Source organism: Polyodon spathula, chromosome 21, assembly GCF_017654505.1.
Source record: "Polyodon spathula isolate WHYD16114869_AA chromosome 21, ASM1765450v1, whole genome shotgun sequence".
NCBI lineage: Eukaryota > Metazoa > Chordata > Actinopteri > Acipenseriformes > Polyodontidae > Polyodon > Polyodon spathula.
The window spans coordinates 1000252-1014148 of record NC_054554.1 but is presented as its reverse complement, the minus strand read 5'-3'; the positions used below and the strand labels follow the sequence as shown (position 1 = coordinate 1014148).

The 13897-nt window shown below is 43.8% G+C and overlaps 1 protein-coding gene across 9 annotated transcripts in view; it reads right to left on the bottom strand.

The window, feature by feature from the left end:
* Positions 1–13381, bottom strand: part of LOC121296416 (chromodomain-helicase-DNA-binding protein 9-like) — a 65657-nt gene extending 52276 nt beyond the window's left edge. For 8 of the 9 annotated variants that reach the window (XM_041221957.1, XM_041221960.1, XM_041221959.1 and 5 more), the window contains exons 1-2: positions 13034–13381; positions 3119–4712 (exon numbers count right to left, since the gene is read on the bottom strand). In XM_041221957.1, the coding sequence (XP_041077891.1) occupies positions 3119–4573 (1455 nt within the window). In that variant the 5' untranslated portion in view covers positions 4574–4712; positions 13034–13381. The remainder of the gene's footprint in view (positions 1–3118; positions 4713–13033) is intronic. The other variant, XM_041221966.1, reaches the window with a different exon arrangement.
* Between the last annotated feature and the right edge of the window lie 516 nt (positions 13382–13897).

Here is a 13897-nt window from a genome sequence, read left to right as displayed (position 1 = left end):
ACCAGAGTTCATGTGTCAATGTATAATGTTCACACAGTAAGAGGTACTGTTGCTGTACAATAAAGTTCATCCCAGACCTACAACTCTGTTACAGGGGAAAAACCAGCTTTACAAACTCAAATCTCATCATCTGTACTTTGGACGATCCAACAGGATGGTATGTTTCCATTCTTTTAACTGCTGTTATTTCTGTTTATGATAATGCTATCACCAAGGAAACGCTGGTTAAAGATTAGAAATGTGCTGTTTTTCACAGATGTTTATATATCTATAACTATATCTATATCTATATATCTATATATCTATATATATATGGTTTAAAACATGTCAGCATGTCATGTGCAGGGTGTTTTTTGTTGTGTGTAATCTCACACCCAAACTGCATGACATGACCCGTTTTATACAGTTCTACAGACAATGCGTTTCCCTTTATAGTAATTCAGAGGTCTGATTCCCAGCCCCTCCCTCTGCTAACAGACCTGCATTATTCTCCTTCTCAACCCACACTGAAACACAATACCAGCCACAGATATTTTCAGTGCTGTACAAGAACATAACAGTCGCAAAACTGAAGACCTTACAGTACATCTGGAGAGACAATGGCTGTTGATTCAATCACAGCACATGTACAGGACACTCAAACAAACAAAGCAAACACTCACACACAGAGCGCCTGCTCATCCACATGTAACTAAATAATCAAGTCAGTGTCTGTTGCATCCAAACATCCGTTTCATTTAGTGTTACATCAATTTAATTCACCTAGAAAGCACTTTTTTTTTTTTTTTTTTTTTTTTTTTTTTTTTTTTTACAAAAATTCTGAAATCCAGGCTTTAAGTTGTTTTCAATTCTGCAGCCCTACCGGTAAAGTCCCATCACTAAGAAACAAAGCAAAAGGCAGGTATAGGCTGTACAGTTCCAGGACTTTATCCTGTATGCAAAAGGTTAAGCAGCTGAACTGTAGGTCTCAATCACACAGCAAGGGGGCATTGCGTCACATCCACCGCCCGCAATTCCAGCTGGGGGATTGAGCAGCCCCCCCCCCCCCCCCCCCCCCCCCTCCCCCCTCCCCCCCCCCCGAGACACTGAACTACACCAGCAAAGAAACCTAAGTACCCAAAAGAATTCGCTCAGACCTACTGTATTATTCACACTGGCTAGAGTCGCACAAGCTCTTTCCAGGCAGTTGCCAATGTAAGAACCAACCCCCCCTCTCCACTCCTTTTCCTGGCACCTACTTCCTGTTAACCTTTAACCCTCCCAGCCTCCCCTTGGGAGTTCCGCAAAACAGGGCAACAGACTGCAAGCTCCTGGTAAGGAGTGGTTTTGTGCAACTAGGGCAGCACGTGCACACACACAGAGCCAGGGAAGTGCAGTTCCAGCTGTCTCAGCGTTCTAAGCTAAGTGTTTTCAGTTGTGTTAGGAAGCGACAGGACTAACAATTCTGAGCTGGCTCCAACCGTCCTGTCTCGTGAAGCACTCCTACTGCTGCTAAATCTGCAGGGTTACTGTACTGCACACGCAGGCCATCCAAAACTGCATATTCTCTCTCTCTCTGCAGATGTAGACTCTCATTATATCTGCACTGCATTACTTGTAACCCGATTCTCGAAAAGCAAAGCATTTAGTGAATCAGGATCTTTGTACTGTGCACAGGACAAGGTTGTGGCAAGAACTAGCACTGAAAAACAGACAGACGTTTGATCACTCTGGGATGATATGTGACGGTGAATTAATTAACACTAGGTCCATCCTGAAAAGTAAAATTACATTATACGCACAGTAAAGTTCCCCCCTCCTCTTACTCACAGACACAAAGACCCTTGTCAAATCAATACCATATAATAAAATGCAATAAGGGCAAGGGGATCTCCCCTTATCAGGCTCCGTTTACAGAGAAAGGGAGGGGGATTCCCTGGTCAGTACAGCTGAACAGGAAATGTTAGAACCAGGGTAGAAACTTATGCTCGCACGTTACTTCTTTTAAAGTAAGTATAAAGTCATTTCCCAAAAATGTGGAGATTTATACTTGGCTACGACCCTGACTGAAGATTTAAAAAAAAATTATGGTTTAAGTTATTATTATTATTATTATTATAGAATGTACTTAATTTTTTGATTATCTTTCTTAATCTGCATTGGTTGTGGGTATATTAAAAAAATCACCTTAATAAATGCACATGTTTTCCAAATAACTTACTTTGATTGCATGTGTAAAATGCAATTAGTTCTAGATGTTTGATCAACGATTCAAATGGCCCCAGTCACAAACTTCAAAGGCGTATTTTCTGTTTATGTATGTATTTTTTTTTAGGAAGGCTTTGATTGATTGCTTGGCTAAATACAGTTCCCAGAGGCTCCCAGCTGTTCTGGTGACGTTTTACAAGTGTGTTCTCTGTTCAACCCATGAAAAGGAACGTTCCTTGCAACTGCTATTTAAAAATGTCATTTCTAATGTTTAATTGCCGTTGAAGGATCTGATATGCAAACTAGTGTACCAGAGAGCAGCCCGTTTCTGAGCAGTCACACTTCAAGTTGGAAAGCGAAGCTCGCTGTATCGTGAAAAACACATCTGAAGGGATTATATAATGATGCTTGCTCTCAGTACAGCATCAGAGAAACCGCTTCCTAGTCTTAAGGAAGTGCATGAGGAACTGAAACAGGTTCACGGATCATCACAAGCAGGCAAACACATTCCTACCACATGGACAAAAGGGTTAGGGTTTGCCTTAGGGTGATGTGTTTCCTGAAACTTGCTATACACTAAATAAATCAGCCAAACCGATTTGACTCCAATTCTAGAGTACCCCAAAGAATCAGGTCTCCAAATGACCGTCTCAACCAGGCACTGAATAAGTGTTTTCTTTAATCTGTATCAGGTGCTAGTGTTCATAACTAAGCATTTACAGCTGGTCTCCAGACCTTTTTTTTGTTTACCAAATTACAGTAGTAGACAGCAATTTAAATAAAACTAAACAATTAATTATACAAAAAAAATAATTAAAACCTATATAGGCTAATATACAAACAATACGAAGAATACGACCTTGTTTAAAATCTTGTCTGTTGGAAGCACACAAGGCCTGGATTTAAGGACCACCCACAGATAGTGACCTACCTGTTGCTGGAAGTCCCCTGGCAAGCCACCCTCATCTGGCCAGGAGTTGTTGGAACCTGAATCGACCTGCGTCTCCTCCTGCATGCAACTAGGATCCTGTGGGCCAAAGGCAGCCTCAAACTGGGGCAGCAGGTCTTCCTCCAAGAGGCCGTCCGTGTCCAGCTCTGGAAATGCCTCGCTGTGACTCTGCACCTGCTGGAGCAAGTGCTCCTCCAGCGTGGGGAAGCCATTGCTGCTGGATAGAGGGGGTTCCGCAGGGGGGATAGCGTGTCCCAGAGTGTCGGAGGACCTGCTGACCACGGCTGGGTAGCAGCCCATGTCTTCCGTAGACATCGGAGAGCCGCTGAAGCTTCCCAGCCCCGAATGCATAGCTTGGAAAGCGTTCTCACAGCTGGGGTTTATAGCCTGCGGGTACCGACTCGGCTGCAGCGACGCTCCCCCGTTGGTCCCTGCCATCAGCGGAAAGGCTCTGTTCCCTCCAGGGAAGTCGGACACACCAAGGGAGTGACCACTGCCAGGGGTGGAAGACAGCAGCGTGCCCCCGTTTGAGGTGCCGGAGAAGGAACACTGAGCAGGTGGGAACAGAGAGCTGGCATTCACGGAGCAAGCAGGCAGGTTCAAGGTGGAGGACGACGACTGTCCCGGGAAAGACAGGGACACGCTCGCCACAGGGTTGGAGAAGTGGTGCACAGAAACAGCCGGGGGGGTCTGACACGGAGCCGGGCGGCTCGACAGCCTGTCTGGCTGGTGGACGTTGCCCACGGGCGAGGAGCTGTGAACTTCCAGAAAGGAGCTAGACTGGCTCATAGCCTCCTGTCCACCAGGGTTAAACGGGCTGTTTTTGTTGAGCAATGGTTGCTGCTGTTGTTGTTGCCGCTGTAGCGCGTGAGGAGGGCGGTGCTGCTGCTGTTGCTGCTGCGGGGGGAGGGTCTGAAATAAGGAAAAGTCATCATGTGCTGCAAAGCTTTTGCTGTGTTGCTGCTGCTGTTGCAAAGACTGGAGGTTCCCGTGGTTTTGGTGAAATTGAGCTTCATTCTGGTTCCCCCACATCGGGCTTCCATCCACCATGTCTGGGAACAATCCATTCGACTGGCTTGGCTGGTGCAGCGGGGAAGCAGTGTACTGAGAGTGCCGGGGAAGCCCATTGTTGGTGCTTTCGTTGGGGATGGAGAAGGGCTGCCCCCCTTGCTGCCGGTGGTGGTGGTGGTGACCCTTCAAGGGCTCGAATTGACTCATCTGCTGCTCAAAGCAGAGGCCGGGCTGGGAAGGTGGGTTCCCCGGCTGCTTCACCTGGCCGAGAGGCTCCACCTGCAGAGGCTCAAACTCTGCGCCCAGGCCCAGCTCATCCACCAGAGAAACCGGGTCCGTCTGTGCAAAGCTGTCGTCCGCCAGCCCCTCCAATCCCCCTCCGAAGAGATTAGCATCATCGAAAAAGTCCATCATGGGATCCGTCATCCTGTCGCCTCGAGGCTCAGCACAGCTACTCCCGAGGGTACAAGCAACCTGTTTCTCAAGACTGAATCACCAGAGAATCCAGGACAGCTCCATTCATACAGGCAATCAAAGCAATGGCATGCAGTAGCTCAACATGACCCTGGGGGTGGGGAGAAAAATAGTGTTACTCCTTAATAGTGATGTGTAAAGCCTAGGAAAACAGCCATGGTGTTGTACAGTTATACTTATAAGGAGTACTTTTTTTTTTTTTTAATTTGTTCTCATTTCTTATTAACACTAGAAAAATGTTATTACTGGTACCTTCATTTTTATTTTATTTTTGCATTGTACTGTATGATTAATGTGAAAAATTCAGAACAAAAAAGCACAAAAATAAAATTAAAAACATCTTCACCATGAAAAAGGGGTTATAAGGTTGATGAAGATTTACACTGAATGCAATGATACACCAGATACTATTCTCAAGTGTGCCAGGGAGGCTGCAGAACAGGCTGAGCCCCAGAGCCAGCATAACACATCAGCCATCAACACCGAGCCACTAGGAGACCTACACTACCTGGAGGAAAAGAGCTGAATATTACAGTGAAGCTACGTCTTGTTTGGTCACCCACCACTGCTATCTACTGCTAGCCATGTCCAATATTAGCATGAAGTAAAGAACACCTACTCTCATGTCATAAAAATAAAAAGTCTTTTCTCAGCTGTGGTCTCCCTCGTGCTGCCTTGCACACACGGATGAACCCATTCTCTGATCACTGCCAGTAAACTCACTAAATAATTCACCACGTCCCTGCTGAATGATTGCGCCTGAGATTATAGTCACCAGACGAGGCAGCTCCAAGAAGTGATGTCAGTCTTTGTGTCTCGCAGAGCAAGGCAGCAGCTCCCTGCATGTCTCTCTACTGCAGACTGCACATCACAAGCTAGTTCCCTCTTTAGAGACCATCGTCGTGAACCGATCTTTACTTACAACATGGCTTCAAAAGCTCTCTAAAAGACCATCCAGTTTAAAAACCGACACGTTTATTATACAGTAATCTACAAAATGTAGCAAATTTCAACACAAATAAACCTTGAGCTAAAAAATGAAGCCAGGTCCAGGCTTGTTTGTAATCTTCCTTCACCTCATTAACTCAGTCTCCCAGCTACAGACGAAAAGGGCAGAGGATTACCATGTACTTTCAGCTGTTGACAGACGCTGTTACCCAATTCTGAACAGCGATATTTTTATTTATTTATTTTAAATCTACAGTCAAAAGCAAATGGACAGCATAATCAAATCTTGCCAGAAACTGAAGACATTAAAACACTCTCCAACAGTCAGCTCAGTGAACAGAAGTTACTGACAGTAAATTCAGATAACAGGGTGCCAGACCTTTACCTGTGAAGACAGCAGAGTTTATACAATACCTACGCTCTGCAGACTGAGGCACACATCTGCGCTGGTCAAAGGGAACATATCCACTTGACTTTTGCACCCGACAAAATAAAATATATACGCCTATTACATCCAACAGCCCTTGTTTTAATTGCAATTTTAGGTCTACCATTACACAGGGTATTAAATGCATGCATGTGTCCACACGCCAAAGGTGGGCCGGTCGAGTGCTACATGGCATGGTCCTGTCAGAAGTGCGTCTGATGGGGACTGGCATTTTTATTTTGGTACAAATTTCTGCTTTATTTCATGAACCTGGTCTTATTCTATAGAACTACTGTGCTGAGATCTGTTACTAAAATGACCCTGATTCGTTCAGATTCGTTCTTTTCCTCTTTTTTTGTAGATGGCTTGCAATTTCTGGTAGGCTTGTGCTTGCATGTACAGCACTTGCAGATCTAGTGGAACAGAAGCTAACAGAAGTACTTTCCAAGGTTCCGTAGGGAACGCAGCCGGAAAGGTCTCGAGGGTTCGGAGGCACAGGTTCCCAGCATCCCCACAGAGGCGACTCAATGTGTCACTTTGGATGGAAAATGTTTTAAATCAGAACCTGATCTACACAGAATCAAATACTCTGAGCATGCATTCTTGAATTAAATAAAGTCTGCCCAAGCTGTTTTATTTTATTTTTTTCCCCTCTTGCTGGTTTCTGGCAGTGCACAATTAACAGCTGTAACCCAAAGAGCACTAGGACCCAGGGGAGCTGTGAAAAGGTGGGAAGTGGCTTCCTTCCCACTTCTTGGTCTCAGGCCAGAAAATAAACATGTTGTTTACCCTCAATCTCTCATTTTGTTTTCTCTGTTGAAAGTACAGCATGTAGACAGCCATTAGCATTAACTTCCAAATTTCTTTCTGAAATGAAGGTTAAACAAATAAAATTGAAATAACTGACTTTCTGGAAACTCTTCCTCTACAACAACAATTAAATAAACAAATAAATAAATAATTACCTGTTTTTTAAACCTGTGGCATAATGTTTGTGAATATCACGTAATATAAAACAGTGTAACATGAACCTTTTATTAAGTGATGCATGCATAAAAAATAAATACAATAACAAATACAAAAATGGTATGGTTTTCAAACTATTTTTAATCAATGTGTTCCGATTCTAAGCTTTGGCAATCTGGCCCCCCTTCTGTAAATACGAGTTCAGCTACAGTGGAAGAGTAGGGAAGGTCAGGTCTTAAACTCAAAATGAGCAAAACAAGATCACTCTAGATCAGGCTAAGCGAAACCAGCCACAAGTCTTCTAAAACTAGAGAAGGCAATCATGTGTATGGTGTCCATTTTAGGACATCCTCAGACATCACCTTTACTGGGGTCAAGTATTAGGCATCCCTCACTCAAGTCTCATGCAACAAAAAATTCCTCTATCACCCCCACCTCAAGTCAATAGCCAGACATCAGACCTCACCCCTCCTCAAGTCAGGCATCAGGTATCATACCTCACCCTTCCTCGAATCAGGCATCAGGTATCAGACCTCACCCCTCCTCGAGTCAGGCATCAGGTATCAGACCTCACCCCTCCTCGAATCAGGCATCAGGTATCAGACCTCACCCCCTCCTCGAATCAGGCATCAGGTATCAGACCTCACCCCTCCTCGAATCAGGCATCAGGTATCAGACCTCACCCCTCCTCGAGTCAGGCATCAGGTATCAGACCTCACCCCTCCTTGAATCAGGCATCAGGTATCAGACCTCACCCCTCCTCAAGTCAATAGTCAGGTATCATACCTCACCCCTCCTCGAGTCAGGCATCACGTATCAGACCTCACCCCCTCCTCGAATCAGGCATCAGGTATCAGACCTCACCCCTCCTCGAATCAGGCATCAGGTATCAGACCTCACCCCTCCTCGAGTCAGGCATCAGGTATCAGACCTCAGCCCCTCCTCGAATCGGGCATCAGGTATCAGACCTCACCCCTCCTCGAATCGGACATCAGGTATCAGACCTCACCCCTCCTCGAGTCAGGCATCAGGTATCAGACCTCACCCCTCCTCGAATCAGGCATCAGGTATCAGACCTCACCCCTCCTCGAGTCAGGCATCAGGTATCGGACCTCACCCCTCCTCGAATCAGGCATCAGGTATCAGACCTCACCCCTTCTCGAGTCAGGCATCAGGTATCAGTCCTCCTCAAGTTTTTTTTTTTCCCCCCGGGGAGAGCGAGTCGTCTGAATCACCCAATCATTTTTTGATTTAATAAAGTGTGTGTTTGTGTAGTGACCGGGTAAAATCGGAACAGCGAAACAATAAAACTTTTTTGCATTTTCATATAAGAACAAAATCATGTCTTCATATTGTCTTTTTTATTTTATGAATTCTAAAAAAAAAAAAAAAAAAAAAAAAAAAAAAAAAAAAAAAAGGGTTTTACACATCAAAATGTAACAGAAGACAATGTAAATGACACATATAAACCAGGTCTATTGCATTACTGAACAGTTGCAAGGCTTTTGCCCCAGCACATTAAATCTAGTCCTCAAAACAATTACCCCTTTAAGTATTCCCTATTACACTGCAGTAGTTTTGTCCTGGGGAATAATTCCTGAAAGTGGGATTTTTCAATTAAACTTTCCATATACGGTACATTATTACATTAGCTATCGCTGTCCAAAGCATTTGCCCCAAGTAAACACACACTTTACACAATCAAAAAATGATTAATGACAGGGTTATCAATCAATTCATTTTTATATAGCTCTTTTCACGTAATACATATCAAAGCGCTTCACTTAACAAAATGAAATACATTGAAACTGTTTATAAAAAAAACATGACTGATGCTGTATGCTGAGATTTACTTACAATTAAAATCCAAAAGAATTCAAATAATGAAATTGCACATCGTAACTTTTAAAGTATTTTGTTTAAAGGCTTCAAATATACATATTAAATGGTAAAGAGAGGTTAAAACACATGCACCAAGAAGCAGCTACACTGTCATCTGTGCCATCCAATGGATGCACCAAAAGTTTTTTTGCTCGTTTGACTGGGTGATTCAGACAACTCCGTCCAACCCCTCACTATTCCTGGGAAAAAAAACCAAAATAACTTCAGGACTAATACCTGATGCCTGACTTGAGGAGGGGTAAGGTCTGATACCTGACGATTGACTCGAGGACAGGTAAGGTCTGATATCTGACGATTGACTCGAGGAAGGGTGAGGTCTGAAACCTGGTGTCTGACTCGAGGAGGGGTGAGGTCTGAAACCTGGTGTCTGACTCGAGGAGGGGTGAGGTCTGATGTCTGACGATTGACTCGAGGAGGGGTGAGGTCTGACGATTGACTTGAGGAGGGGTGAGGTCTGACGTCTGATGATTGACTCGAGGAGGTGTGATGGGGGAAGTTATTGATGCGTGAATCTTCAGTGGGGGATGCCTGATACTTGACTCCAGTAAGGGCGATGTCTGAGGTTGTCCTAAAATGGACAGCATACATGTGACAGGTACATTTGAAAAGCCTATCGGTATAATAAACCTTATCAAGCTGTCTTGTAATGCAAATCTTTGCGAGGCAGCAACACCTTTCATGGTCTCAGACTGCGAGCACAAGATGTACAGCAAGTAAGCACCAAGCAGTTACAGTGCGTGTGTCATTGTGTGTCAGACTCGAGAGCTCACTTAATGAAACTGACAAATACAACGTCCACAGCAGGGCCACAGCAAGTCAAACAGCGCCCAAGTGCTTTTCAACATTCATGCTCAATACCACTCTACTAAACCAGGGAGTGCAGCAGTGCTCTCAAACAGCTGATCAATGCACACAGCAAGATGATGCTATCAGTGCCAGCAGCACCAGAGGAAATGGAGGTGCAGAGATCTTCCCTATAATAAAATCTCATTTTCCACTGCCTAATGCATGCCACCGATAAAGCTCAAGTCATGATGATGAATAACATTCAAGAAACTGTGTGCATGCAGGGGTGGTACCGACAGACTGGAAAATTGCAAACGTAATACCGATCCACAAAAAGGGAAACAAAACTGAACCAGGTAACTACAGACCAGTAAGCCTGACTTTTATTATATGCAAACTAATGGAAACTATAATAAGATCCAAAATGGAAAATTACCTATATGGTAACAGGGTCCTGGGAGACAGTCAACATGGTTTTAGGAAAGGGAGATCGTGTCTAACTAACTTGCTTGATTTTTTTAAGGATGCAACATCGATAATGGATAATTGCAAAGCATATGACATGGTTTATTTAGATTTCCAGAAAGCTTTTGACAAAGTCCCACACAAAAGATTAATTCTCAAACTGAACGCAGTTGGGATTCAAGGAAACGCATGCACATGGATTAGGGAGTGGTTAACATGTAGAAAACAGAAAGTACTGATTAGAGGAGAAACCTCAGAATGGAGTGTGGTAACCAGTGATGTACCACAGGGATCTGTATTAGGTCCTCTGCTATTCCTAATCTACATTAATGATTTAGATTCTGGTATAGTAAGCAAACTTGTTAAATTTGCAGATGACACAAAAGTAGGAGGAGTGGCAAACACTGTTGTAGCAGCAAAGGTCATTCAAAATGATCTAGACAAGATTCAGAACTGGGCAGACACGTGGCAAATGACATTTAATAGAGAAAAGTGTAAGGTACTGCACGCAGGAAATAAAAATATACATTATAAATATCATATGGGAGATACTGAAATTGGAGACGGAATCTATGAAAAAGACCTAGGAGTTTTTGTTGACTCAGAAATGTCTTCATCTAGACAATGTGGGGAAGCTATAAAAAAGGCTAACAAGATGCTCAGATACATTGTGAAAAGTGTTGAATTTAAATCAAGGGAAGTAATGTTAAAACTGTACAATGCACTAGTAAGACCTCATCTTGAATATTGTGTTCAGTTCTGGTCACCTCGCTATAAAAAAGATATTGCTGCTCTAGAAAGAGTGCAAAGAAGAGTGACCAGAATTATTCCGGGCTTAAAAGGCATGTCATATGCAGAGAGGCTAAAAGAATTGAATCTGTTCAGTCTTGAACAAAGAAGACTACGTGGCGACCTAATTCAAGCATTCAAAATTCTAAAAGGTATTGACAGTGTCGACCCAAGGGACTTTTTCAGCCTGAAAAAAGAAACAAGGACCAGGGGTCACAAATGGAGATTAGACAAAGGGGCATTCAGAACAGAAAATAGGAGGCACTTTTTTACACAGAGAATTGTGAGGGTCTGGAATCAACTCCCCAGTAATGTTGTTGACGCTGACACCCTGGGATCCTTCAAGAAGCTGCTTGATGAGATTCTGGGATCAATAAGCTACTAACAACCAAACGAGCAAGATGGGCTGAATGGCCTCCTCTCGTTTGTAAACTTTCTTATGTTTTTAATTAAATTAATAATAATAATAATAATAATAATAATAATAATAATAAAACCGTACAGATACTGTCATTTAAAAGTACAAATCAGTGCCTCCCAAAATAGGTAAAGGTATTATCCCGTAGTAGTGACAGCTTGTTGATATCAGACTAATAGGAAACCTGGGATTATTGTGCTGACTGTTGGGAGCTTTTCACAAAGCTGACATTGATAAGCAGGGATGAAAACAAGACTCCCATTGCATAGCGGTTTGGGCCATTGCAGGTTTTCCTGCAAGTTTAATCAGACACACCTTAGCTGTTAGCTATACACCATGGCTAATCATATTAAAATCTAGAATGGGTGAAACTGCTGTGGAATAGGAGTCTTACTTTCATCCATGATAAGACTTAGCTAAAGTAACAGATGTTACATTTAACAGTAAAACAACAAAACAAACACACACACACACCACAATTAGAAGTGGTTTTAGAATCCCTGGAACATCCCAATGACATCATGTATTATCTGGTTAGCACAAGGAAGTTGTCTCCCCAATAATAAAAAGATTCATTGCCATAACACCACCGAAACTGAGTTTGAATCTTACTCAATGACACTCTTCCACACAGTAACATTGACTGGTCTGCGTTCTTGACGTTACATTCTGTCCATAAAGATCAGTAAGTCACGCTCCAGACACTTATCTATTGTCTAAGCAGGTGCACACAACGCCCACATGTCTGTGTGTGTGGTTTGCAGGCACTACGTTGTAAATTCATCCCTACACCGAACTGTATTTATCTAGCTACCTCCTTTCGGAAGGCCGAAACGAAAGTTTAACAATCGCTCGCAGTTCTTCTATTGTCTTTTAGCTCAATCGAGGCTCTAAAAAACAACAACAAAACACTGACCTTATCATCCTGTGTGTGTGTGTGCTGGTGTCGGTGTCTCTTCCTATTGTTACCCTCAACTGTTCGTTGCCAAATCCAGTTTGAAAATACAAATCTACAACCGCGGGGTCACCGCAATAGCTTCTGAACTGTTGAAATCAAGACGCTGCTGGTTGCATGCCCTAAGGGCGAACCCCGGATTTCTGCGATCAAAGAATGGCACACGTGTTTCTACAGCGCTATGCTACTTTTTTTTTTTCCTAAACCCAACCCCAAGCCCTTTCCTTGGTCTGCTGACGCTACACAAGAGGAAAACGGCAGAGAGTGTTCTCCTTGGGGCAAAGCAGAGGGGAAGGGGTTACACAGACTAGTTAGAGAGGAACCCCCTCATCTCTCTCTCTCTCTCTCTCTCTCTCTCTCTCTCTCTCTCTCTCTCTCTCTCTCTCATACAACGCACACGGAACCTCCTATATTTCCAACAGGTCTAACCTTCCCTTTTTTGTGTTGTGGCTACTGGGTGCAATACTTCGCCATTTGCTTTATGAATATGCAAAAATAAATACAGCTGACATCTTGTTCTTCACCCACACGACGGAGATGGACAGTGCGGGTCTGCTGATTGCTCATGGTGGGTGACAGGTCGGTCTGTTTCGCAGTTTCATCACTATGGGATTTCCAGTCCTACACGCTCGCTTCACCAACACAGTGCCCAGGGTTCCTTGTTCCTGTATGACAGCTCGCTCTCTCTCACACACAGCACAGCAGCTTCACAATATGGTTTTTTTTTTGTTTTTAATGTAAATAGTCCCGGCTTACCTGTGAAAACTGGCTTCCCCCATACAGAGATTAAAAAGGAATAATTTCCAAACAGTTATTTGCGAAGTTTCTTTTTTTTTTTAGTTCCACCAGGGCTGGCTACCTCAGCGGCTCCAGCACCGCCAGCGTGATGATGACACATTATATTTGCATATTAGTTATTTGCCTTCTGATTGGACAGTCGGCAGGTTCTTGATTTTGGGGCAAGCCGAGCCGCAATTCGAGGCTCCTTCGGTAGGGACCGTGATCCAATCGCTCCCGGAGCCCGGCAGCCGCGGCTCAGTCGAGGAATTAGAGACGGGCTCACACGGATAAAGACAAAAATGCCATTACGGAGAACATGTAAGATGGCCGCGCCGTGGCTAAGGCCAATCCGAGGAGGTTTTACTTTGGTGGCTCCGAGGCATTAGTCTCCCGGATACTGATGCGAAGCTGTCGAGAAAGGAACCGCGGAGGTCCTGCTGTGGGCGGGCAGCGCCCTCTTGTAGTTCAAAACTGCACGAACATTATGCTGCACAGTGTAAAGAAAAAAGGGGGGAAAGACTGCATGCAATTGGAACTCTTATTTAAGGCGTAGTCAAATCAGTTTGCAACGCTAATCATCTTTGTTGTTTGTTTCTGATTTACTTGTGTAGAGTTCTTTGTTGGAAATAAATTACTGTACACAAACCAAAACATATTTTGCAAGCTCAAGACACACCTTTACTTGCCAAAATATAGCTTAGCCCAGTGCACCATGCTAGCATTTCAGCAATGTCTGACACTGGTCTGTGTTGTGTATGTAATTGGTGACTGCCCCTGCAATTATGTGTAGTTGCAATATTGAAGGCAGCATGCTGCAGTCTGCATGCACAGTGTTTGCTG